Source organism: Lepidochelys olivacea (assembly GCF_965140295.1).
Source record: "Lepidochelys olivacea isolate rLepOli2 genome assembly, chromosome: 14".
Classification (NCBI taxonomy): Eukaryota; Metazoa; Chordata; order Testudines; family Cheloniidae; genus Lepidochelys; species Lepidochelys olivacea.
This window is the reverse complement of record NC_140424.1, coordinates 13,192,568-13,217,516: the sequence shown is the minus strand read 5'-3', so window position 1 is coordinate 13,217,516 and position 24,949 is coordinate 13,192,568. Positions and strand designations below refer to the sequence as shown.

General features: G+C 42.7%; 1 protein-coding gene across 1 annotated transcript in view; it reads left to right on the top strand.

Moving 5' to 3' along the window:
* The window catches only part of ABCC3 (ATP binding cassette subfamily C member 3), a 76,369-nt gene extending 51,746 nt beyond the window's left edge, over positions 1–24,623 (top strand). The window contains exons 16-31 of the mRNA XM_084648586.1: positions 747–873; positions 1,261–1,437; positions 2,330–2,497; positions 3,381–3,564; positions 4,748–4,853; positions 5,666–5,816; positions 7,342–7,549; positions 8,088–8,398; positions 9,514–9,713; positions 9,815–9,941; positions 14,248–14,349; positions 15,303–15,449; positions 16,234–16,392; positions 18,777–18,943; positions 19,837–20,031; positions 24,384–24,623. Of these exons, the coding sequence (XP_084504712.1) occupies positions 747–873; positions 1,261–1,437; positions 2,330–2,497; positions 3,381–3,564; positions 4,748–4,853; positions 5,666–5,816; positions 7,342–7,549; positions 8,088–8,398; positions 9,514–9,713; positions 9,815–9,941; positions 14,248–14,349; positions 15,303–15,449; positions 16,234–16,392; positions 18,777–18,943; positions 19,837–20,031; positions 24,384–24,492 (2,638 nt within the window). The 3' untranslated portion in view covers positions 24,493–24,623. The remainder of the gene's footprint in view (positions 1–746; positions 874–1,260; positions 1,438–2,329; positions 2,498–3,380; positions 3,565–4,747; positions 4,854–5,665; positions 5,817–7,341; positions 7,550–8,087; positions 8,399–9,513; positions 9,714–9,814; positions 9,942–14,247; positions 14,350–15,302; positions 15,450–16,233; positions 16,393–18,776; positions 18,944–19,836; positions 20,032–24,383) is intronic.
* Positions 24,624–24,949: the final 326 nt, after the last annotated feature.

The window sequence follows — 24,949 nt, the reverse complement described above, 5'->3', positions numbered from 1 at the left end:
TCCCCTGTCATGTCATTGTCCATTCTATTTACTAGCACTATAAATATTTTTGTTAAATAGCTTAAATGTCTTTAAACAAGGCACTTAATGCCTCAACATTTCCAGACAGGTGTTCTTGCTGAGAAAGGCCCTGAAATCAGCTGAGTCCTTCCAAAAAGGTTATTAACCCTTTGTAACCCAATAAACTGATATAATTTGAAAACAGGGTCTTATAATGGAAAGTATAGGTCAGTCTTATCTATAGGCATTGCTACCAGCTCTCCTGATACTCTCAATGAATTCAGTGCATATGTAACGCTGACAGACCCCAATCGTCAGCGGGCGGGATCGAACCTGGAATCTCTGGAGCTTAGTGCATGAGCCTCTACTGCAAGAGCTAAAAGCCAACTGACTGTAGAGCAAACTCATTAATCTCTCTAAGTGATCTCGGTGCCACTAGATGGGACAGAACACCACATCCAGGAGGCATGTGGGTTACACATACTGCAAGGGTAATGAGGAAATTGTCCTGAATCATAACAGGGGCTCCTATGTGCTACCACAGTAAAAATAATAATTATAATAAGCATGCTTAAAAAGAAATCGGGGGAGGGGGAACCAAAAACCCAGCTACATTTACTGTATCATTTTATGTGCATTTACTGAGGTAGGGGGATTGTCAGTGCGTACATCAGACCTGACAAAAGGAGCAGTAATGTCTTTAGTAAATGAACGTTTAATTAATTTTCAGCCTGTTTCCTCCACAGTATAAATTTGTTGGTCCCCAGTGGTTCTTTGGTTGCTGTTGTTGGCCATGTTGGCTGTGGGAAGTCTTCACTGGTATCAGCTCTTCTTGGTGAAATGGAAAAGCTAGAAGGACAAGTGGCAGTGAAGGTGGGTTCTAGTTACGATGGTGCTTCAAAATAATATATTAACACACCTAGCATATTGTATACATGCACATAGTGTATTAGTGTATGTCCGCCTGGACAGAGAATTCAGGGCTGTCTGTAATTTTACCAACTTCTCTGCATGCTTGTTTGGTTTTGCTCATAACTGTTCAATTTAATCAACTGTAGTGGTTTTTCCTGAGATTTCTACTGTACGTCAGCAATTAGTGCATGTGTATGTACAATTCATATGTACTGTAGTGTGTGACTGTGTATGTGCATATTACATATAGATTTGAATTAGCTCTGTAATTGTAAATCACAGCTCATTACAAGTAAATCAATTCCACAATGAATAGTAAATCACAGAGGTTTGTTTTTTTCATTTTAGGGATCTGTTGCTTATGTTCCGCAGCAAGCTTGGATTCAGAATGCCACCCTGAAAGATAATATTTTGTTTGGCCAACAACATAATGAACAGAAGTACCAAAATGTCCTGGAGGCCTGTGCCTTAAAAACTGACCTTGAAGTACTTCCAGGGGGAGATCATACTGAGATAGGAGAGAAGGTAGGGCCCTTAACAGCAAACATGCATGATGATGGCTGCTCTGTCTGTGCAATAGAAATAATGCTTTATATTTAGACCCTGATCCAGCAAAGCTTTTAAGCAGCTGCTTGACTTTAAACTTATGTTTAAGTCCATCCTATTAAACAAAGCTCTTAAGTATGAGCTTAACTTTAAGTGTGTGTGGAAGTGCTTTGCTGACTGGGGATCATAGACCTGATCTTGTGAGAGACGGCGCGTCCTCCACTCCCAATCAAGTTCTGAGTGTGATAAGGAATTCTGTCCATGGCAGTTTCAGAATCCAGGCTTCTTCACATGAAGGGAATGTGATACAACTCACACCAAGCATGGCAGAGGATCCTCTCCTAACTCTATTCAAAATAGAAATCAGCTTGTTACACAACTGTTTCCCAAACTAAAGATGGTTTTGCGGAGGCTCACAGGTTTCATGCCAGCGTGGGCAGTGTTGCGCGAACGTGAGTGGATATAGTGAATCACATGGAAAGCAGGAACAATGTGGCAAAACGTTGCCGTTTCAGCTGCATCTTGCTTTGAATTTGTGTTTTGTGTCTTGTTTGGCAGGTTTTGGTTTTGGTTTTTAGCAGCCCCATTTAAGAATTCATTTGGTTCCAGGGCTCTTGTAAGTTGCTACAAAGAATTTTCCATTTGTAAGTTGCCAAATTCTTTCCATTCCGACAGCAGTGCATGCTCACACAGCTTTCTTAGAGTTCCATTTCCCACTTCAACTCTACCTGTGCTATTCTATTCAGGCCCCTTCTACTGTGCCCATTACCATAGCATCTGAGTGCCTGTGAACTGTAAGGATATCCCTGCTATTGCTTGGATTAAATTGTGTTGTAGGTGATGTATTTTGTCTTCTCCTTCCACCTTGCAGGGCATCAACCTCTCGGGTGGCCAAAGGCAGAGAGTCAGCCTTGCTCGCGCTGTGTTTAGTGACGCCGATGTGTACCTGTTAGATGACCCTCTTTCAGCTGTGGATTCCCACGTTGCTAAGCACATCTTTGACAATGTTATTGGACCAGAAGGGGCACTTAAAGGAAAAGTATGCCTGTGCTTGGATTCTCTTTTTTATACACACACACACTCTCTCTCTCTCTCTTCCCCCCCACCCCAGAACTATCAGGGGGATGAACTGGCCTGCTATTTTAACACTGGGAGTTGAGTTCTGAATAGCTCCCTGATTTCTTCATTTCATTGTACTTTTGGAAAAGGTGCCCATTGCCAGATTCTCAGTTGAGAGCTACTGTTTTGACATGCCCAAGGGTGGGGATGTGAAAAGCTCTTAAGCTTGGATAGTGTTTCTTCAAGTCCTGTGGAAACTTGCTCTCCCCTGGAAACTGACACCTGACACTGCTGAAAACAAAATATATGGAGGAATTTAGAGCAGTACTGTCCTTAGTGTTGCTGGTCACTGTCCTGGGGCAGCCCGGGGTGGGAGGCGGGGAATGTTCTGCACCACTTAGCGTGTCTACAGAGCTCTGTTGCCTAAAGGTCGCTGATTCAGGGTCTTGTCAGATCTCCTATGCAGCATCACGTTATGTCAGAGCTCAGAGGAGAGACCACAAGAAAAACAGTCTTACAGGAAGCAGTCCTGATGATTCAGCAATTGTCATTCGCCACTGAGTCCGCACTGAGCTAGTTTCCCACTGTGGTGTTAGTGGGCTGCTACCTCTTTTAAAGCCAAGGTCCTGTCGCCAGTAAATACTTCTTAATTCTCTTCACAAGAGTCAGGGTTTTACACCTAGTGTCTTAGCCAAATTCCATTACGTTCTGTCTAAATTCCTCCTGATATTTCAACCGTATCTGATATTCATTCTTTATCCTAAAAATGTTATATAGTGATTGGCTGCATGTTGTTAAACAGCTGCAGCGTTCCACCCCAGAGGTGGCTTGGTAGCACTGACTTGTTTCATTCTCCCATACAGACCCGAATGCTAGTGACCCATGGCATCACCTTTCTGCCTCAGGTGGACCATATTGTGGTCCTTGTGGATGGCAAAATCTCTGAAATGGGATCCTACCAAGAGCTTTTGAAGCAAAATGGGGCTTTTGCAGAATTTCTTCGAAATTATGCACCTGATGAAGACATAGAAGAGGATGAGCTAACAAGTACAGCAGTTCTTATTCATCTTAAATCATAGCTTTTGTATCAATCAGGTCATGAATTTCCCTACATATAAATGTTACCTGCTCCTGCGATACATGCCTGTAGGGAAATGTAATAATCCAGCCTTAGATTCCTTTATTTTTCTTGCTAGTAATGAAAATGTTATGTACCATGAGGAGTTTTTTTTATGCTTACTAAGCTGTCATGGTGTAAATTAACCCATCCTGTGTATTGGATGCAAGTTGGTAATACTGACGTTTAAGTAAGCAAACCTATTTCTTTCCTCTTGCAAAAGGACTTACCCAATCTGCCTGAGGCTAAGTACTTGTATTCTAAGATAATGTAAGAAATTACTTTTCCTCCGTGTTTTTAATACAGAGAAATCCTTTTTACAGTTGGCAAAGACAGGATCAGTGGGAAAATATAGTGCCCTTTGGACTCTATTTTTCCAAAGGGGTACCCAGAGCACAGTATTTCTGTTACATAGCATGACACAAATGTCATTTTAATTAGGATTTCTTCTAGGCCTAATTTGTCCCTGATTAGATGGTGGAAGATGAACGCATTTTGGCAAATGTTTCGTATGTATGGCTGTTTTCCCATAATGTTTGGCAGCAGAAGTGTATGTCCTGACAAACAAGATGCCAGAGGCTGTACACAACCTTCTAGCAATAATTTATAGCAGCTTCCTAGACTCTCAGTCCTTCATCCCAAGATAATGGGACATCAGGGCAGGTTCTGCTCATGAGTTTGGTTAAAACTAATTACAATACCACTGCGACTTAGCTCTTACAGCACATAGGTTCCAAAGTGCTTTACCCACATTAATCTTCACAACAGCTCTGTGAGATGGGAGCGTTGTGGGGAGGGAGAGAGAGAGAGGCATAGAGGGGATGTGAATCAGCCAAGTTGCAGACGGAGCTGGTGTCAGAATTAGCTTTAGAAATCAGGAGCTCCTTGCTGCTAGTTCTGTGTTCGGATCACACTTTTCTCCAGAATTGCAAAAGTTACCAAACGCACTAGCTCCCTGCAGTTACGCAGCACTGCAGTGTCAAACAGACTTCTGAAGCCACTGTCAGCTTCATAACGCTTATCCTTCAGCTAGCATATTTGCCTCTGGATTTTGACACCAGTTTCCTATAAGCTGCCCTCAGCAGAAAGCTACAATACAATCTTCTATTGCAGTGCTGGAGGATGAAGAGGTCTTGCTCGCTGAAGATACACTCAGCAACCACACTGATCTGGCAGATAATGAGCCTGTGACAAACGAGGTCCGCAAGCAGTTCCTTAGGTAGGCCTGATGTCCCCTTGTGAATAAAGCCCTCAGCTGAGCTGAAGCACGTTTTAAGGAGCCCGTCTTTAACACAAGCAGCTAATTAATGTTGCTCTCCAGTCTGACCCCACTGTACTCTGCATCTTTCAACATAGACTTTAGTTTCCTCTTTGTATTAAAGCCTCCTGCATCCTTTTAATTTAAATTATAACACATAGCACAGGGGACAAAACCTGTACTCCTATGAACCCCTTCATGAGAAGTGTATTAATATGAGCAATTTTGTAGTTTTCAGACAGTGCCGCCATGAATATTTGCACACACACAGCTTCGATCTGCTGCTGATTAGATTAATAATATGCCTTTGCAGTAGCACCTTTCATCTGAGTATCTCGGAACTCTATAAAAGCATTAATGGATGGAGCCTGGCAACACCCCTGGGAGGTACTATGGGTGCTGTGAGCCTTGTTAGCTCCATTTTACGTGTGTGGAAACAGAAGAAGATTGAGATTAGGCACCCGAGTTTCAAAATGCTGGCCTTCAAATTAGGCACCTAAATATGCCACCTGATTTTCAGATGTGCTGAGCACTTGCAACTTCCATCGACTTCGATAGGAATTGTCTTCTCAACGTCTCTGAAAATCAGACCACGTAAGTAGGTGTCTAGCGATGGATTTGTGTGTCTGACCTTCGGCCACCCATGTATACACCTGTGACTTGCCCACAAGTCTCAGAGGGAGTCGGGCAGAGCTGGGAGCTGTGCCCCAGTCCTGTGTTTGAACTGCTATGCTATGCCTCCGCTCCACTAATAAATCCATTGTTTCAACTAGGCAAATTAGTGTGATCTCGTCAGAGGGAGAATGTCCCAAGAAAATGTCCACGAGAAAAAGAGTGTGTGAAAAGAAGTCTGCAGAGCTGTCTCCGCCACAAAAAATTCTCACTGACAAGCTCATTCAGGCAGAAACCTCTGAAACAGGAACGGTAGGGGGCTGTTGGTTTTTTTTTTCCCTTATTTTTCTCCAACTATAAAAGGTCACTTTTTATTACATATATAAAAAGCTATTCTATTAAATGTTTAATTTAACATATAGAGACATTGGCATTGCAGAAGCCAAAAAGACTATTGCATTTGTCCTACTGGAGTAGGCTGTTGCTTCTTTAAATCTAGGGTCCTTCCAGCAACTTCTGCACCTGGCCTGTGCTATATATTTAGGGGAGAGAATTTCTTCCTGGTCCTGCTGTGAGCATCTTATGCCCTGAAGCATGATGTTTGATCACTCCATCTTCACTCAGCTTAGCTCTAAATGTTGTTTGTTTCAAAGTGATCAAATCCCTTTTTAAATCCAGCTGTAGGATTTGATTCTCACCACCTGCAGTAGCAAATTCTATGGGCCAACTTCATGCCATGTGAATACATGTTTATTTTAATTTAAATTTTAGCTTTGGTTACCATTTGAGAGAGATTTTTGTTTCACACAAATGTTGAGACAAGTATGTATTGCAGCCTGTTTGCCACATTGGATTGGGAACTATGATATATTGAAGGATGACAGGTTAAATTGGGGGTGGACGGGATTGAGAAGACTGAGCACAGGAAAGAAAGAAAATATAATGAAAATAACCAGGGAGTTTGTGTCACCAAAGAAGGCTCTTAGAATGTCACACAACTGAGCAACAGTGTGAGTATTTTCTACATGTTAAATGCTGTAGATGCTCAGTGTCACAGACATCAGGGGAGCTGTTGGTTAAGCGTTATTTGTTGGTGGTGTCGATTTGTCTTTGTGAGCTTTTGAAAAGCACCTAAATCAATGGGATTTGTGTATCTAATAATCTCCCCTTATATTCTTTGAGATTTCATTGGGGCCCCTCTGTCCCTTACCACAGTAATGACTTTTTGAGCCAGAGTTGTTAACTTGGAGATAGAACTTTTACCCTGTTACTTTGCTTCACAAGTTTCTTTTGTTCAAGTGCTTTTGTGTGATTTCCCCCCTCCCCCTCCGCTCCCCCCCAGCTTTTGGCCAAGACTTTCAAAAGTGACTCAGGAATGTTGGGTGCCCAACCTGAGATGTGGTAAAGATTTTTTCAAGGGGTGCTCAGCACTTTCTGTAAATCACCCCAAATCACTACTCACTCCTGATAATCTTGACCTTTGCCTTCTATAGTCCTAGCTCTGCTCTGCTACCTTTCACCCTATATCTTTAAACATTGTAATAAAATACAGTTAGTTGGAAAAGAGAAAAGAGATCTGAATATTTCACAGCAATCACCATTGACTCTCGGTAGAGATGCAACAGAACTACCTGTTTTAAAGCAGCGACCTGGATGTTGAGCTCAGTCAGATAAATTGCACTCCCTGCACTACAATATGTTAGTATTTTTGGCAATTTCCAGTTTACTAGGCCATCTACTGGAGAAATTTCCTCTCTGGTCACTCTTGCTATTTCTGTGAACTCCAGACAGCAACTGAATGTACTTTGTAAATATATTGTGCTTTACAAACTTACAGGTAAAGCTGACAGTGTTCTGGCAGTACATGAAGGCTGTTGGCCTTGTGACTTCTTTAGTTATATGCTTCCTGTATGGCTGTCAGAATGCTGCTGCGATTGGGGCCAATGTATGGCTCAGTGACTGGACCAATGAACCTGTCATAAATGGCACTCAGCATAATACAAGCATGCGAGTCGGAGTATATGCTGCTTTGGGACTCTTGCAAGGTAAGAGCGTTTCTCCAGTTAATACAGTTAAAATATTTAGCTGCACCCTCGCCGAGCAAAGAGGAGAATACTGGGAAAAGCATAACAATAGCCACGGGGGGCTCTGAGCTTCATAAACTCTGTAACCTGAGCAAGGGCATAGTGGAAGTGAAGGAAGGATTAGAAGGCTGGAGAATGATGGAAACTGAGAAGGAGGGGAGAAGGGAAAGAGGCTGAGAAGTACAGGAAGGTGTGAATTCCTGGATGGTAGAGTTGATGCAGAGGTCAGGATTGAGGCGCACTGTGTGGAGGACTTGTAAAAGGGCGAGGGAAACTATATTTATAGACAATAAGGGTTGGCTGTCTGGATCCTGTAAGTAATCTCACTGAAGTCAATGGTTAAATCACCCAGAATGTACTTGAAGACTACAGGGCCCTGATGTAGTGACGAGGAAAGTCTGCTGGCACAATAAAAGCTGCTGGATCAGTAAAAGTCAAAAGCTGCATCTTGCGAATGGCGTATTCACAAACCTCTGCAAATTTCTTCTTTGTTTAACAGGCCTGCTAGTGCTGATCTCTTCCTTCACCCTGGCAATGGGTGGCATCAATGCCGCTCGAACACTCCATGCTGCACTGCTGGAGAACAAGTTTCACACCCCACAGTCTTTCTTCGACACAACTCCCACAGGCCGAATCATCAACCGCTTCTCTAAGGACATATATGTGATAGATGAAGTGATACCACCCACTATCCTGATGTTCCTAGGAACCTTCTTCACCTCTATGTCAACTATGATTGTAATCATATCGAGCACTCCGCTCTTCGCTGTGGTTATAATACCTCTAGCAATTGTATATTTCTTTGTACAGGTAACTATGTCTGACTGCCAACCTGATGATCATTATGGTTCTGTTCCTACTCTTTTTAGTTTAGAGCACTTAATTTAGGAGCTTGGAACATATTATCTCTGCACTGATATTACTGGTAATGGCCTCCCCTGGGCAGTGGTAGGAGACTCGTCTTTTTAAATCTTTTGGTTAGCTTATAAAAAAGATCAGGAGGTGACTTGATTATGGTGTTGTAAGTACCTTCATGGGGAGAAAATACCAGGCATTAAAGGGCTAATCTAGTGGAAAAAGGCATAAGAAGAACCAATGGCTGGAATTTGAAACAAGACAAATTCAAGTTAGAAATAAGGCACAAATTTTTAACTGTGTGACTGATTAACCACTGCAATGAACTGTCGAGGCAGGTGCTGGGTTTTGCTTCTTTTGATGTCTTCAAATCAGGACTGGATGCATTTCTGAAAGATATGATTTAGTCTAACAAAAATGATTGAAGAAAAGCTCTGGGTAAGCTTGAAAGCTTGTCTCTTTCACCCACAGAACGTGGTCCAATACCAAATATTACCTCCCCACCTTCTCTCTAATAACCTGGGACCAACATGGCTACAGCAATACTGCGTACAAATGATTGGACTTTGTTACAGGGGAGACTAGGTGAAATTCTCTGGCCTGTGTTATACAGGAGGTCAGGCTAGATGATCACAAAGGTCCCATCTGGCCTTAGGATGTATGAATGGGTCATGGAGGGTCATAATTCCCTTCTGACTCCTACATGCAGGGCCTCTAAGTCATGCTAAAGTCACATTAAGTGGGCATTGGGGCAGGCCTGCATTGCCATTGTATGCTGTATCTGTGGGTACAATTCTGAATTTTTTGGTAGGTTCACAACTTTTTGGCAGTGAGATGCCATTTTCCTTGATTGCATGTGGATACAACTGGGGCCTGATCCAAAGGCCACTGAAGCCAATGGAAAACCTTTAGAGAGTGGCCTTGTCACTATTATTTAAGTAGCCGTGGTTAATCACTGTTGTTCTTTACCGTTAGTGTTAACGTCTGGACTATTTCAGGTATAATTTTATTTTCTTCATTCGCATAAATTACTAATATTTCTTTTGTGTGTTTGTGTTTAACTATGGCAGCGGTTCTATGTGGCTACCTCTCGCCAGTTAAAGCGCCTGGAATCTGTCAGTAGATCCCCCATATATTCCCATTTTTCGGAAACAATCACAGGGGCCAGTGTCATCCGAGCCTACGGGAGAGAAAATTCCTTTGTACACCTGAGTGACTTGAAAGTAGATGAAAATCAGAAGTGTTATTTTCCTAGCATTGTTTCCAACAGGTAAAACCAGCACAGAGTGGTATGTCATCCTTGCTGAAGTGAGCATATATTTCCATAATCCTTCAAGTGATCATTTACCCTTCTGTTTGCTTATTTAACAGGTGGCTGGGCATTCGAATTGAATTAATAGGAAACTGTGTTGTCCTGTTTGCTGCCCTCTTTGCTGTGTTAGGTAAAAACAGCCTGAATGCTGGCCTGGTAGGACTGTCGGTATCCTACGCATTACAGGTGTGTATAACGTTGCTGCGGGACGTTGCTAAATATTAACTCATACAGGGCACTATTATATGACGGAGGTTAAATAAGCACTCCTAAAAGCCGGAGTTAATAGGTGAGTAGTGCTGTTCAGGGTTATAATAGTAATAGCTTACATACACATATATAGTACTTAAATCATGGCCACGTGCTACACAAATGCATACAGTATATAGGACTTGCTTCCCCCACCAGTGAAATATGGTCACCTTTAAGATGGATCACAGTTGTTCTTTAATAGCCCACAGCAACATTGCACAATGGTTTAAGACAGGAAGGGAAGAAAATTATCTTATTCCGATGACGATCCATAGGGAGTTAGGTAGGCAGGATATACTGTACTTCCCAAACTTCCTAGTGAGTATCCAGGATCTCCTCCTAGGTCTTTACATGCCTATTTCCGAGACTGCGTTTTCCCAGCGTGCTCGTCAGGCTGCATTCAGGCCCTTTCGGGGGGTAGGCTATTTCTGGATCACTAGATTTTTTTTTATTATTATTATTTTGGTACTGTTTAAGGAGACTTGCACATTCCTTGTCCAGACATGGTGTAAAGGTTTTTTGACAGCCACATGTGATGGATTTGGTGGCGGCCTTAAAGATTTGCTTTGCTATTTCTTGAGTATGTTTGATCTATTGAAATATTATGCGGGATACAAATGACATATTGATCAATGAGCTTAGTGTAATTGTCCCTGTTTGCCTTTCTGTAGTTCCACTGTAGCCTTGGGCAAGTGGTCACTATAGGTATGATAAGCCTCATTTGGATGAGAATGCTGGCTGTGGATGAAATTTTCAAGGACCCTGCAGGTGGCTGGTAGAGGGCAGGCCCAGCAGAAGCGACCCAACTGAGATATGTGGAGTAGCCCTGGTTCCAGCGGGCAGAGTGAAAAGTTGCTGGTTGCTTAAGGTCATGAAGAAGGTGTAACTTGTTGCGGGAGGCCCAATTTGCAAGGTCTATTTCACTTTAATGAGATTCTCTGTAGGTCCATCTGGTATGGTGGTTATTAAAGTTTCCGTCATAGATGGAAGGATGCTGGAGTGATGGGAGGGGAGGAGCAGGCATAAAACCCACCAGATAGATGGCAGTAGAAGGTCTCTCCAAACAGTGTTGCCATACATCTGACCAACATCACTAAAACAAACCAAAGACAAAATATTCGAAGGGTAAATCAAAAAAGAGTGGCATCAATACAGGCAATCTCCACAGCTCAAACCCAAGATGAAAACTCCAGGCAGTCTCGAGGGAAGAAATAGAAAAGCACTGAAATCAGTGAAAATAGGAAAAGCATGCAGCTTTGACAGTGATATCACAAGAACTACTACATCTTAGGAAAATAAGTCAGCACTGGTTGTCCATCTTCATCCACAACGTGCTTTTCAAGAGAAGAAGAAAACTGGAACTGTCTTTTTTGATCTTACAGCAACTTATGACACCATCTGGCACACTGGTCTGCTGTACAAGATGTCAGGAGTTCTTCCTGGATGAGTTGTCATGGCAACTGAGCTGATGGCTCTGAGGCAGACATTTTTAGCTGGCTCTGGGCCACAAAATCAGCATCTGGAGATTCCAGAAAGGCAGAATCCTGCCAGGCTTAGTGCTGGCACCAACTGTATTTAATGTATTCACCGGTGACCTACTGAACACCATCTCTGGGCAGCTCAAGGACACTGACTGTATCTGCTTGGCCTCAAAGGTCCATGACTTCCAAAAGGTAGAAGAAAACCTGAACAGTCATGTGACTGCCACAGGTGACTATTGCAAGAAATGGAGACTGAAACCAAGCACATCAAAAACTGTATCAACTTGTTTTCATGTACACCATGGTCCGAGCCAACTTGAGCTTAACATCAATCTAAAGCCACTGTACCTAGGGTCACTCTAGATCATGCACTGACCTCCAAATACCACCTCACAAATGTAGTTTAAAAAAAGATGGAGAGCAGAAGCTGTCTCCTGAACAAACTGCTAGGGTTCACCTGGCAAGTCAGTAGGCAAACACTGCATAATTTGGGGCTTGTTCTCTGCTACTCAGTTGGCAAATATCATGTCCCAGTTTGAATAAACTCGGCCCATGCTAGCCTAGTGGACATGGAGCTTAATCATATCATAAGAGTTATCAGAAGCACACTGACGCCAACAAAACTTGTTACCAGTCCTAGTCAATATTCCTCCACCTAATATCTGATGTCAGAATGCAGCCAACAATCTGATCACCAAGATACAGCAAATTCCAAACCTGCCACTGTTCAGGGATATATCGGATGTGCCCCACCACTGACTATGTAGCAGAAAACCTCTCTGGGCAGTACTGCATGTTCTCCATCCAGCTGATAACATCATCAGCTCACTGCAGCAGAATGGGAGAGAAAAGCCTCTGCCACTACCAGGAACTCCCACATTATCACCAGACCAGATGAACCCGCCTCTGGAATGACAAGCTTAACAGTTTCAGGTGTGGTGTGGTTCCTTGTGCCCAGCCCAACCTTGCTTGAGGCATCCAGGACAGCCCACTGCATCTGTAATGTTGTGGAAGGTGCAGTGCACGTGCTGAATGGTCGCTTTTTTTGTGTGGGGCTCCCTGGAGGTCTTTCCAGGCTGAACACTGCTGACTCAGAGGCTGACTTATTGACTCAAGACAATTTAATTGTTCCCCTCTGCCCCTCTTTAATCCCCTGTCACCACCACCCTCACTGTTCTTGCTATAGGATCTATAGTGACCATGAGTGGTCAGGACTTTTAGGCCTCATCTGCAAACTAATACTGCTGGAGCACTGGTTCAATACTGATTCAGAAGAAAGGGGGCCACTTACTGAATCACCAGCATGGATATGATGGAATTACAGCTCTAGGTGCTGTGACAGTACCATTTAGATCAAACACCCTGAATATATATATATATATATATATATATATATATACACACCAATAATTACTGCTTGTCTCTATCTATTTTAGGTACTTATGTAGGTCCTATTACTGTAGTATCTGAGTGCCGCATAGTCTTTAATGTATTTATCCTCACAGTGCCCCATAAGGCAGGGCAGTGCTATTGTCCCTGTTTTACAGATGGGAAACTGAGGCACAGAGAAGCAAAGTGACTCACCTAAGGTCACACAAGGAGTCCGTGGTAGAGCAGAGAACTGACCCCAAGCTAACACCTGACCACTGCACCAGCCTTACTCCCCAATAAATACTTATTCCTTGTAATCTTTTGTTTCTTAATTTATATTTCATCGAATGTTTTTCTTGAAAATAAGAGGAGAGCAGAAAAAAAGACAAATGAACAAAAAAATGAAGGGAAAGAAAGGATGGTGGGGGGCAAAGAGAGAGACATCTTGGTTTCCATCGTCTGGGGATCAGTCAAAGATTTCCAAAAAAATTAGACCAAATCTTTTTTTCTTTAAAAAGGGACAATCCAGATTCTAAAACAGTCAGGGAAAGGCCTTCAAGAACCTGCCGATAATCGTTGTTTACAAGACCTCTCCATTCCGAACACCTCATGAGAATTTGCAGTAGGTTAGATGTTCGCATACAAGGCTCCTCAAAATTCTACGGATTTAACTGGCAAAGGCAAAGTGAAATGGTGATCATAGTAGGACTATGTTTCCTACTGCTTGAAAACATAGTCCATCCTGGTCACTTCCAGTGGAAGACTGGCCAAGATCAGTATACTTTACTGTAATTATTACTTGCATTGTGATACCACTTAGAGCTCCCAGTTAAGATTGGGGCCCCATTGTGCTAGGCATTATACATATGCACAGTAAGGGACAGTCCCTGCCCGCAAAAGCTTGCAGTCTAAATACATAGACAGACAGTAGGAGGGAGAAATGAAGTAGTAGTATTCCCATGTTAGGGATAGGGATCTGAGGGACAGAGAGACAAGGGTAGAATCTACGAAGCAACTTAAGCTTCTAACTTCTGTTTAGCCTCCTAAATTCTGTTGATTTCAGTTGAAATTAGGAGCCTAAATAGAAGTTGGGAACGAAAGTAACTTTGTAGATTCCACCATAAGAAATGATTTAACCAAGGTCACAGAGCAAGGCTATGGCAGAGGTGGAAATTTAACCCATGTCTTCCAAGTCCCATAATTCCTCTCTGTAAACTTCTTGCCCTGTGGTCTGTATCATTCTTAACATAAAGTTAATTATGTATATTGTAGTTCAAGAAGTAGCTGTAGAAACAATATATAACAGACCGATATTAGAAACAGCATTTTTATAAAGCATACTTTTGCTGTTCTTCAAGGGGTAATATTTTACTCTTTATATTGTCCAGGTGACAATGTCTCTGAATTGGATGGTGCGGATGACTTCGGACCTAGAATCCAACATTGTGGCTGTCGAGAGAGTGAAAGAGTATTCAGAAACTGAGACGGAGGTCAGCTACTGAACTGTTCACAATTAACATGTTTATTCTCAGAAATCCATAATTTCCATTTGTTTCTTTCAACACTTAGACAGAGGAGGACCCTACTCTGAGGACCTGATAGCGTAACCTAGACAAATATGATGTTCTAGACACTAGTTTGGGTTTGTCTGTACTACTCAGTTTTACTGTCTGTCTTTATTAACAGGTTGTAACATAGTTGATGGTAAACATGAGCCCAAATTCTCTGCAGTTGTAAGTGGGAGCAACTCCATGGAAGTCAGTGGAACGTTTTTCATCAACAGAAAACTTGGCCCACAGTCCATGTCTGCGTATAATATTGTTAACACATTGTTCATAACCATGGGTTTTAACTTTGCTCATGAGCAGGGTTGTAACACAATTCTCCGGCTCTATATAGGTTCTTCTCTTAACCACCTTAGCCGGTTCTCCTGTCTCCCACATTTTTATTCAGAAGCACACCTCAGTCCTCTGCCCCCGGTGCTAGCAGCTGAAGCAGTATGCGATTGTTTCCCAGCTTTTCTCAAAGCACGCTGACATAAACATAGTTGTGCAGCTTGGTAGATAAATGGTTATGCCTGGAAATAGGCTGCTCTGTCGACGTTTCGGACTTGATTAGTTGTAGTTCAGAGGAATGTAAGGATTAGGGTATACAGGACGAGAGAAGGTGCTTGAACTTGATATGGTAGCAGAGAGGAGGAAGCCAGACAAGATACACAAGAGTGCATTATGGACCAGATCCTCATCTGGTGTAAAATGGCACAGTTCCGTTTAAGGAATCTGTTTTTCTGGCTGCTTATTCCACCATATCAAATAATAAGCAGACAGAAGGGAATTAGTCTCCTGGTGAGATTTTAGTAACCCTAAAAGTTTAATATTTTAAATCGCAGCCTGCAACTTTTAAAAACTTAAGGGAATAATTTCTAGCTACTGTTCTCCTTTAGGCTCCCTGGATAATTGAAAACAAGAGGCCACCGGAAGACTGGCCAACACAGGGGGAGGTGGAGTTTGTTGATTACTCAGTAAGATATAGGAAAGGCCTGGATCTGGTGCTGAAAGGCCTCAGCCTCAGAGTGAAAGGTGGAGAAAAGGTAGAGTACAGCCGTTTATCATATGTGAATCTGTTGCTGATGGTACACGTGGGATTTGCAATAACAAAAGGGGATGGGCTGGATCCTCAGCTAGGCTAAATGGGTACAGCTCCATTGAGGTCTATGTCCATTTATACCAACTGATAATCTGGCCTGATGTGTTCACAATGCCTTAGAAGCATCCTGTGAAGTTGCTACCACCGCTGTCTCTGCTGAGTGAAGGAGGGATAGTCCATTCCTGAATAAAGAGAGATTCCAGTCAGTTTCGATGTCTGACAACTCTTGGCATGGGTGGAGGTGATCCTGTTGGCCCAAATGCCTCCGTTCTTCTTACCCAAGCATCCAGCAAAGGCTTTATCTTGTGGGCTTTGCTCCTTCTGAGTATATTTGAAAGTGCTGGGCCTTGCATGATGTTCCCCAACAACCCTATTTTGTTTCTCCTGGGAGATTCCCCCAGTTAGGAAGCTATGGTTAAAAAAGAGGGAGAATAGCCCTTGAGCTAAGCATCCAGAATGGGAGCCACCTTCTAGATGTGAGAATATGTATTTTGCCTAATGACATCATCAAATTCATACATTATGTACCTATTTATAGTTGATATTGCTCAAATTCTGGGAATAATTTGAGACACATTTGACATAAGGACCATTAGGGAGTAAGCAAGATCACAGTAAGGTTCTAGTCTCTCTTCTTAGCATCAGATCTTGTATAATTGCTCCTTCAGTAAAGCTAATACCCCATTTATAAATGTGCTCTGTTCCTAATTCTCCCATGCGTGTTTTAGATTGGAATTGTTGGAAGAACTGGAGCTGGGAAGTCCTCCATGACCCTCTGCCTCTTTAGGATTTTGGAAGCTGCAAAGGGAGAAATTAAAATAGATGGGGTGAGAATTTCGGAGATTGGTCTTCACAATTTACGATCCAAGATAACAATTATTCCTCAGGTAAGTCAGTGCCTCTCTGTATGTCTCATAGTAAAGGGCATAGGCGCCAACTTTTCCCCGGCGCTCATGGGTGCTCGCGCCCCCCAGCCCCGCCCCGACTCCACCCCTTCCCTGCCCCTGCCCTGCCCTCATTCCAACCCGTTCCCCAAAGTCCCTGCCCCAACTCCACCCTGGCCCTGCCTCTTCCCGGAGCACACTGTGTTCCCCCTCCTCCCAGCCGCGCGAAACAGCTGTTTCGCAGCGCAAGCGCTGGGAGCTAGGGGGGAAAAGCGGGCACGCAGCACGCTCAGGGGAGGAGCGGAGGCGGAGGTGAGCGGGGAGCTGCCCGTGGGTGCAGAACACTCACCGATTCTTCCTATGGGCACCTGTGGTAAAGGGTCTGAATTCTAGTAACTTAGCAAACAGCAAATTACCACATAATGTATCCACAAAATCAGTAATTGATCATTACATATGTGTACACATCTATGGTAGAACAAAGTTGTTTTTCCATGACTCTGTTTTATAACACTCCCAGTTGAGGATGCTTCAGATGTAAATTGAAAGTCAAGGTAAAGGATTTAATCAAGCTGTGAAAAAGGACCATAATGTAGGTAACTGTTCCCTATTGGACTTCGCAAAAAGTAAACAAGGCAACTAGTTCTAACCTCACCCTATGATTGGGGTTCTTAAGCTCAGCAGAAAGAACAGTGGAAGGGTAAGTTAGTGGCCTGAACTATGTCCCATTTAATTTGACCCTTCTAATAGCTACATTGTTTTAAAGTTTACACATTCTATTAACACTGTGTAATTATTAGGGGTGACTTATTTTTTGTATAGTTTAAATGTTTTATTGGATTTTTACAGGCTAAAATATAGCAGGGGAAAATATCCTACTTGCAAAGGCATGCCCTAAACTCTTTAAGTGTCAGAAAGATCAGTTTGGGGTGTGGGCCTCACCCTCCAAACACTTTCTTGCATGAGTTGCTTGACTCAAAAAAGAAGTGCTATTGGACTCAATTAATGGCACAGCTCCCACGAATAAAGTTACCCACGTGAAATGGGTGCTGTGCCTTGTTGTTAGGAAATGAATATTGTTCTGACATTCAAGGAATCCTCATCAGGCCTATGGAGCCATGCTATAGCCTTTGAAAATCAATATCCTTTTCTAAGGGGAGTGTTTGTGAGCATGAAAATATTATTATTTAACATTTATATTGTGGTCATTTCTAAAGGCCGCAAGCAGGTCAGGGCCCCGTTGCACAAGACACTGGACAAATATATAATAAGCATCAGTCCCTGCCCCAAAGAGCTTACAGTTTAGGGGTGGGCAAATAATTGATATTTTCAGTTCAGTTGCCGACCTGACAAATCCACAAAAAACTCCTGTTTTGGGTCCACTCAAATTGACCTTTTTTTGGTGGCTTTTCTCACTGAAAGAAAAACAAAACCAAATAAAAAAATTTCAGGTTGCACAAAATGTTCCACTTGACCAAAAACTAAACATTTTGCTTCATCTTTGGGTGTCTTTTACCCTTTTAATTTTTCGGGAGGTGGGGGGAGCCTTGTTTTTAGTTAAATGTAGCTAAATTTCATAACAAAACATTTCAAAAGAAAATGTCAGAACATTTTATTTCTAAAATGTCAACATGAAACATTTAGACTTTTTTAAAAAAAATAATTTCTTTTTTCCAGCTGAAACTATTTGCCAGCTTCCACCCAAATTCATGAACAGTTCTGAACATCCCAAAATGGCATTTTTTGGCAAATAAACTGTTAGCTGAAAAAAATTCACCCTGCTCTATTTAGAATATGTTGTTGCTGAGCTGGGACCTTGTATTTCAATGTATCTTAGTGTTTCTATGGCACACAGATAGGATAATAATAAGCTAACCTATATCCTTTGCTATGAGAGCACAAATGTTGAGGCTCATTTTGATGTTTGGCTTATTGTGGCCAAATCCATAACAGGTTATATTTAAGATGCTTTTAGAGCTGAAACTGAAGCTTGCTAGGTCTTTGGGATGTGGTCCAATGCCTACTGAAATCAATGAAAATACAGCTATTGATTTCAATGGGCTTTGGATCAGGTTTTAGTGTGCTAAGACCACAGCTGCTTATGCTAGTCATAACTTCTTCACTGCTATCTTGTCATCTCTCTGTTAGTTTTATCCACCTATTGTCCCTCACCATATTGTAGATTGTAAGACCTTTGGGGTACGAATTCGTTGTTTGTTCCATGCCTAGCATAAAGGGGCCCTGATCCTATATTGAGGCCTGTAGGTGCTACCACAATGCCGCAGCTAATGAACTGGGATATCCTAAAGCAGATAACTGAAATGTTATCACTTGTGTATGTAAAACATTTAAAGTTCTTGTCTAAAGAAAATGGGTTATTTATACAGGACCCCGTTCTTTTTTCTGGAACTCTGAGAATGAATTTGGATCCATTTAATAAATATTCCGAGGATGAAATATGGAAAGCTCTTGAGCTGTCGCACTTGAAGAAGTTTGTCAGCAGTCAGTCCGCTACGCTGGAGTACGAATGCTCAGAAGGGGGAGAAAATCTGAGGTAATGAATGTCCTGAGACACCATGGGGGTTTTGGTGTCAGAAGGAATATCAGTTCTCTTCTCCAGGTTCTATTGAGCCCCCAACTCGGGATGGGCTGAACAGGGATGCTTTTCTAAGTCAGCACCATATCTTCAAGGCTCCGTTCAATTAAAATGTACAAAAGAGAACTCTGTAAGGTACAAATACGACCAGGAAAGATAAAACATGTTGTAATGCTACACCATTTTCTCATGACAAAGCACTGTTTCAGCCAGTGACTAAATGGGTGGTAGAGACTCCACTCCCTTATATACCCCAAAGGTATTGTCTCTGGGGTAAGGTTGAGACCCATTGGTGGGGCATGTGGGGAAAGTTTGTGTTGACCTTACTATACCTGTTTCCTGGATAAGTAAGAGATGCTAGCTCCTTTTATAAGCACTTGATTCACTGAAAAAAAAAAAAAAAAAAAAACCCTCACAACTCTAAATTTTAATTTTGCCAGTCTGACTTGTCTGCTATTTTGCTAATGCTGGACTTGATGAAAGTGCCTCTGGGAACATACAGTAGGATAGCAACTACAGTATGATACGCCTCTTCAAATCCACTATTGGCCCTTTGCATAACAAGCCTTTCCTAGCTATAGTCATTCAGAGCCATGAAGGAAATGATGCTTTTTACTATTTGTAGTATGGTATTTGGTAAGTAAATGTATGTTTTAGAGCTGGTTGAATAATGCTGTTTATTTCTCTGATGAATTTTATTTTATTTTTCGCTTTTTATATTAGCTCTACAGATAGTTGAATAATATTGGACAAATACATTATTTCTCTAATAACTTTATCTGGTCAGCAACCAGCTCTAATGTGCGTATTAAAGAGCCTGTGTGTGAAAAACCTTGTGTCTTTGCTTTCAGTGTCGGTCAAAGGCAGCTTGTCTGTTTGGCAAGAGCCCTTCTTCGCAAAACAAGAATCCTAGTGCTGGATGAAGCCACTGCAGCTATCGACCTCGAGACGGATGATCTCATTCAGATGACAATAAGAACTCAGTTTGAAGATTGCACTGTACTAACAATAGCGCATCGGCTGAACACAATTATGGATTATACAAGGTAAATTTAAAAGCAGAGCGATTCATGGCAAATATATAGAATGAACATCATAATTCTGGGGGGAAAAAATGGTTACTTTTCTGATCACCCTGCAGAAATTTTTGACAAATCTGAGAGCTTTTAATCAATACCTCTTTGAAATCCGTAAGAAAGTCATAAAGTCTTCTGACCTGTATCAGGAATATGTATTTCTGCAATCCATATTTCTAAACACCAATACTGGCTTTCCCTTGGAATTTGTAGATTGATTAGTGATTTTAAGGCCAGCATGGACCATTGTGATCATCTAGTCTGACCTTGTATAACACAGTCCATAGGACTTCCCTGAATTAATTCCTGCCTCAAATCCAATAGCTAGAGCAGATCTTTTAGAAAAACATTCAATTTTGATTTAAAAAATTCAAGTGATGGAGAATCCACAACCCTTGGTAAATTGTTCCAGTGTGGGGTTAATGACTCTTACTGTTAAAAATGTGTGTCTTATTTCTATTCTGAACTTGTCTAGCTTCAGCTTCCAGCTATTGGATTATATTATACCTTTCTCTGCTAAATTGAAGAGCCCTCTATTATTAAATTACAATTCCCCATGTAGGTACTTGCAGACTGTGATTAAATCACTCTGTAGCCTTCTCTTTGGTAAGCTAGATAGATTGAGCTCCTTGAGTGTCTAGCTATAAGGTATGTTTTCTGATCCTTTAATCATTCTCCTGGTTCTTCTCTGAACCCTCTCCAGTTTTTCAACATCTTTCTTGAAGTGGGATACCATAATTCAGAGGTGGGCAAACTACAGCCCATGGGCCACATCTGGCCTGCGGTACCATCCTGCCCAGCCCCTGAGCTCCTGGCTCAGGAGGCTCGCCCCCCGGCCCCTCCCCTGCTGTTCTCCCTCCTGTGCAGCTATGCCGCCACGCGGGCAGCGGGGCTGCAAGCTCCTGCCGCTCTGAGTGGCATGGTAAGGGGGTGGCGGTGGCACGCGCATGCGGCAGTGAGAAGGTTGGGTAGGGGGTCCCGGGGGGCAGTCAGGGGACTGGGAGCAGGGAGCGGTAGGATGGGGGGGGGGTTGGGGAACAGGGGGGGGTTGGATAGGGCATGAGAGTCCTGGGGGGCCTGTCAGGGGGCAGGGGTGTGGATAGGTCAGGGCAGTCACGGGACAGGGAGCAGGGGGGGTTGGATAGGGGGTGGGATCCCAGGGGGGCGGTTTGGGGACAAGAAGCAGGGGGGGTTGGATGGGTCGGGGGTTCTGAGGGGGACAGTGGGAGGGAGCGAATGGGGGCGGGGGCCAGGCTGTTTGGGGGGCACAGCCTTCCCTACCCAACCCTCCAAACAGTTTCGCACCCCAATGTGGCCATTGGGCCGAAAAGTTTGCCCACCCCTGCCATAACACAGTATTCCATTAACGGTTGCACCAGTGACAACACTGAGAGAATGTAACCTCCTTACTCCTACTGAATATTCCCATTTATATGTCCAAAGATTGCATTAGCTCTTTTAGCCACAATGTCACACTGAGAGTGCATGTCTAGTTGATTATCCACCATCATCTCTAAGTCCTTTTCGAGACTCTGCTTCCCATGATAAAGTCCTCTATCCTACACTCTTTGTTGATTTTACATTTGGCCACATATTGTTTGCTTGCAACTCTTACCAAGCGATCCAGATCACTCTGTACCAGTGACCTGTCCTCTTTATTTACCACTTCCTGAATCTTTGTATCATTTGCAAACTTGATCAGTAATTATTTTATGTCTTCTTCCAGATTGTAACAGGGCACACGTGGACCCCTCTATCTCCTGCCACTTCTGCACCCACAAACCAGCCAGAGACCTCTGCTTTGGTGCAATCACCCATGCTCTTTATTTACAGTACCAGTTCCCACCACGTTGTAGCTACAGACAGTATCAGGCTTGCAGCCAAAAGGGGAGAGTGGCCTCTAGCTCTCTGGCTTCTCCCTTTCCTCTCCCCCTGACTTCCTTCCTGTCAGCTTTTATATAGCCCCAGCTAACAAGGCTGGCAGCTGTTCCCTATTTGCCCCTTAGGCCTGGGCTTACTCCAATTCGCCTTTCCTGATTGGAGCTGGTGTGACAGAGGGCTGGCTCAGGGTTTCCTAGCTAGCACGCTGTCACACAGATCACAAATAAAAATATTAAATAATGTAGGGCCAAGAACCGATTTCTGTCGGACCCCAAGTGAAATACACTTGCTCAATGATGATTTGCAATTATGTTTTGAGACCTATCAGTCAGGTTTTAGCCATGTTGGTTTTTGTATCATTCAAGTTTAATCAAAATGTGTTTTAGTACCAAGGACCTTACAGAAGCATAACTATATTACATCAACATTATTATCTTTATCAAGCAAATTATCACCAAAGTTGCTATTCATTCTATCAACTAAACTTGTAATTTCATCAAAAGCTCAGTAGTCAGTATCAAACAGAATTAACAGATGGCTTATCTCAGAACTGTTTCACACAGCAGAGGCGTTAGCCTTAGCGTGAATTAACTATGTGGTATAGTTTGTTTCCTGCTCTGCAACGTGCCAGAATTCAAATTCAGTGCCGCCCATCTCTCCCAAAGAGTTATCTTGTCAGTGTAACCCTGCACGCAGATAGGAATGATAAGAGTATTGAGTGCTGGGAAACCTCTGAAACTTCTATACTATTTCCCTTCTCTGTAAGTCGATCTCCAATTTTTCTTCTCTTCCTCCTCTTAAAAATAAAAGCAGGCTTGCATGAAGTTGAAGGGTGCACTCTGTGTTCCTGTCTGTTCATGATGCAGAGTGGAACATGATGTTCCTATGGTAACATATCATTAGGGTTACCATACATCCCTGTTTTGGCCAGGACAGTCCCCTTTTTCAGCTCTGTCCCTACTTTTTCACAAAAACTGCGCATTGTCCCAGCAGTAAGGCAGAGCGGAGAGCAGGTCAGCTGAAGGCAGCGTTGACTGCCAGCAGGAGAGTGGAGTGTGGTGGCTGCTACCTGACGCGGGGCTTGGTGGGTCAGCCCCAGCCACGGATGGCACAGGGAGGGTGGCTCTTGTGAGTCCTGTGAGGGGGTTGGGGCAGGCCGGGCCAGCCCCAGGCCCTCCCATTTTTACTTTGAGAAATATGGTCACCCTACATATAATTGGAGGAGGAAGAAACACTCAAAAGGGCCCCAGTTTGCCTCTCAGTGAATTTGTATGATCCTGTTATCACAAATCTACAGGATCTGTGCTATGCCCCAGCTTTTAAACAGTCCCTCCAAGGAACCCCTTCAGCATGCCAGATGCCCAAGGGATCCCACTGCTCATTAAGGGTAGGCCATGCAGCCTTGAGAGACCGGTGCACCTCGGCGAGTATTTGCAGTGACACCAGCCAGCCTTTTCAAAACAGAGTAGGATTTATTAATCCTCTGACACACTGCTTACCTTGTGCTTTAGGTTCGTATAGAGCAATAATGGTTCAGACACAGTCCGTTCTGGCCACCAGCGTTCTACCCAGCCAAGTTGCCATGGAATCCCTTCTGGTTTTTTGTCAGTCAAAAGAAAGAGCAGATGTGACTCTTATCCGAGCCAGCTGACGCCTTTCCCCTTTGTTCTGCTTTCCTAAGAGGTGGAGAGAAACCTCCTTCCTCTTGATGTTTAGTTGCTATTTGTGAACATCTTAGCCATTGGGATTCCCCATTGTCTTCCAGGTTCTCCATTTATATGGGTCAGTTTCAACCAGTCCTTTAATCCATTCATTTCACCCCAAATAGCTATGTGAGCCGACACTGGATAACAATGCTAAGCACAGAGGAAAACTGAGGCATGCATAGGAACATCAAAATATTACCAGAAATTCTCACTGTCACACTGTTATGCTTCTAGACCTACAAATCAGGTTATGAACAGTATAACTGAATAGGTGGGCCTGATTCTGCTTCCATTGGCTTAATTAGGAGCAGGTCCTGTGTTAGTTAACTCACCACTGCACAAGTCTCACAACCCCTTTGAGGCGTCTCCAGCTCCTGTATGGATCTGTTGTGACCAGCAATGGGTGTAATGTTCTTTGATAGATTTATTGCATGTTAAAGGTTTTTTAAATGGATTATTACTACTGGGAGACTGGTAAAACCATGGAATGAATGGCCTTCATTGCTGAGGTACTGACTGGCTTTTCTGGAGGCTGTGGGTGTTTGGTGCTTCTGTAAATTAGGCATAAACTCACACGGAGGTGTTCTGTCTAGCCTGTTGCGTTGCAGCATGTGAAAATGATTCAGCATAAGGAGAGAAGATTTGGAAAAATGCCTGATTTTTGTGGTTGAAGGAATTGAGTTCCCTATAAGGAAAGCTTCTGCAATATCAGTTTTCTGCTTTTGTTTTTTACAGGGTTCTCGTTCTAGACAAAGGAACAGTAGCTGAATTTGATACACCTTCAAGCCTTATAGAATCCCGGGGTGTCTTCTACAGTATGGCTAAAGATGCTGGACTAGCTTAGCAAGACTTCTATACCATTGAATGACTGACTCATCCCAAAAGTGACTCATGAATGTACTGTATTTTACAGAACAGTCTTTGTAATAGACTAAACTTGTGATACGTGAATTGTTACACACTCGTAATGATGAAAAAATGAATTTTATATTTTAAAAAATATTTTATATATACATAAAGTATTTTATTAACTGCTTTTATTTTTTCTTAAAAGAATGCCAAATATCCTGCCAAGGAAATGTATGTATCGCAAGCCAACATGTATTGTTTTCTGGTTTATCATTAGTAAAGTAAAACCAGTGATATAAAATACACCTGTGTCTGTCTTCTATACAGAAACACAGTTTTAAAATGGGAAGACTGACAATGGTCTGTGATGACTCCATTAAAAATAAAGTAATCAAGGAATGTTTCACCTGTGTAAGTAAATATCCCTGGGGCAAGAGCATTGGATGCTGCAG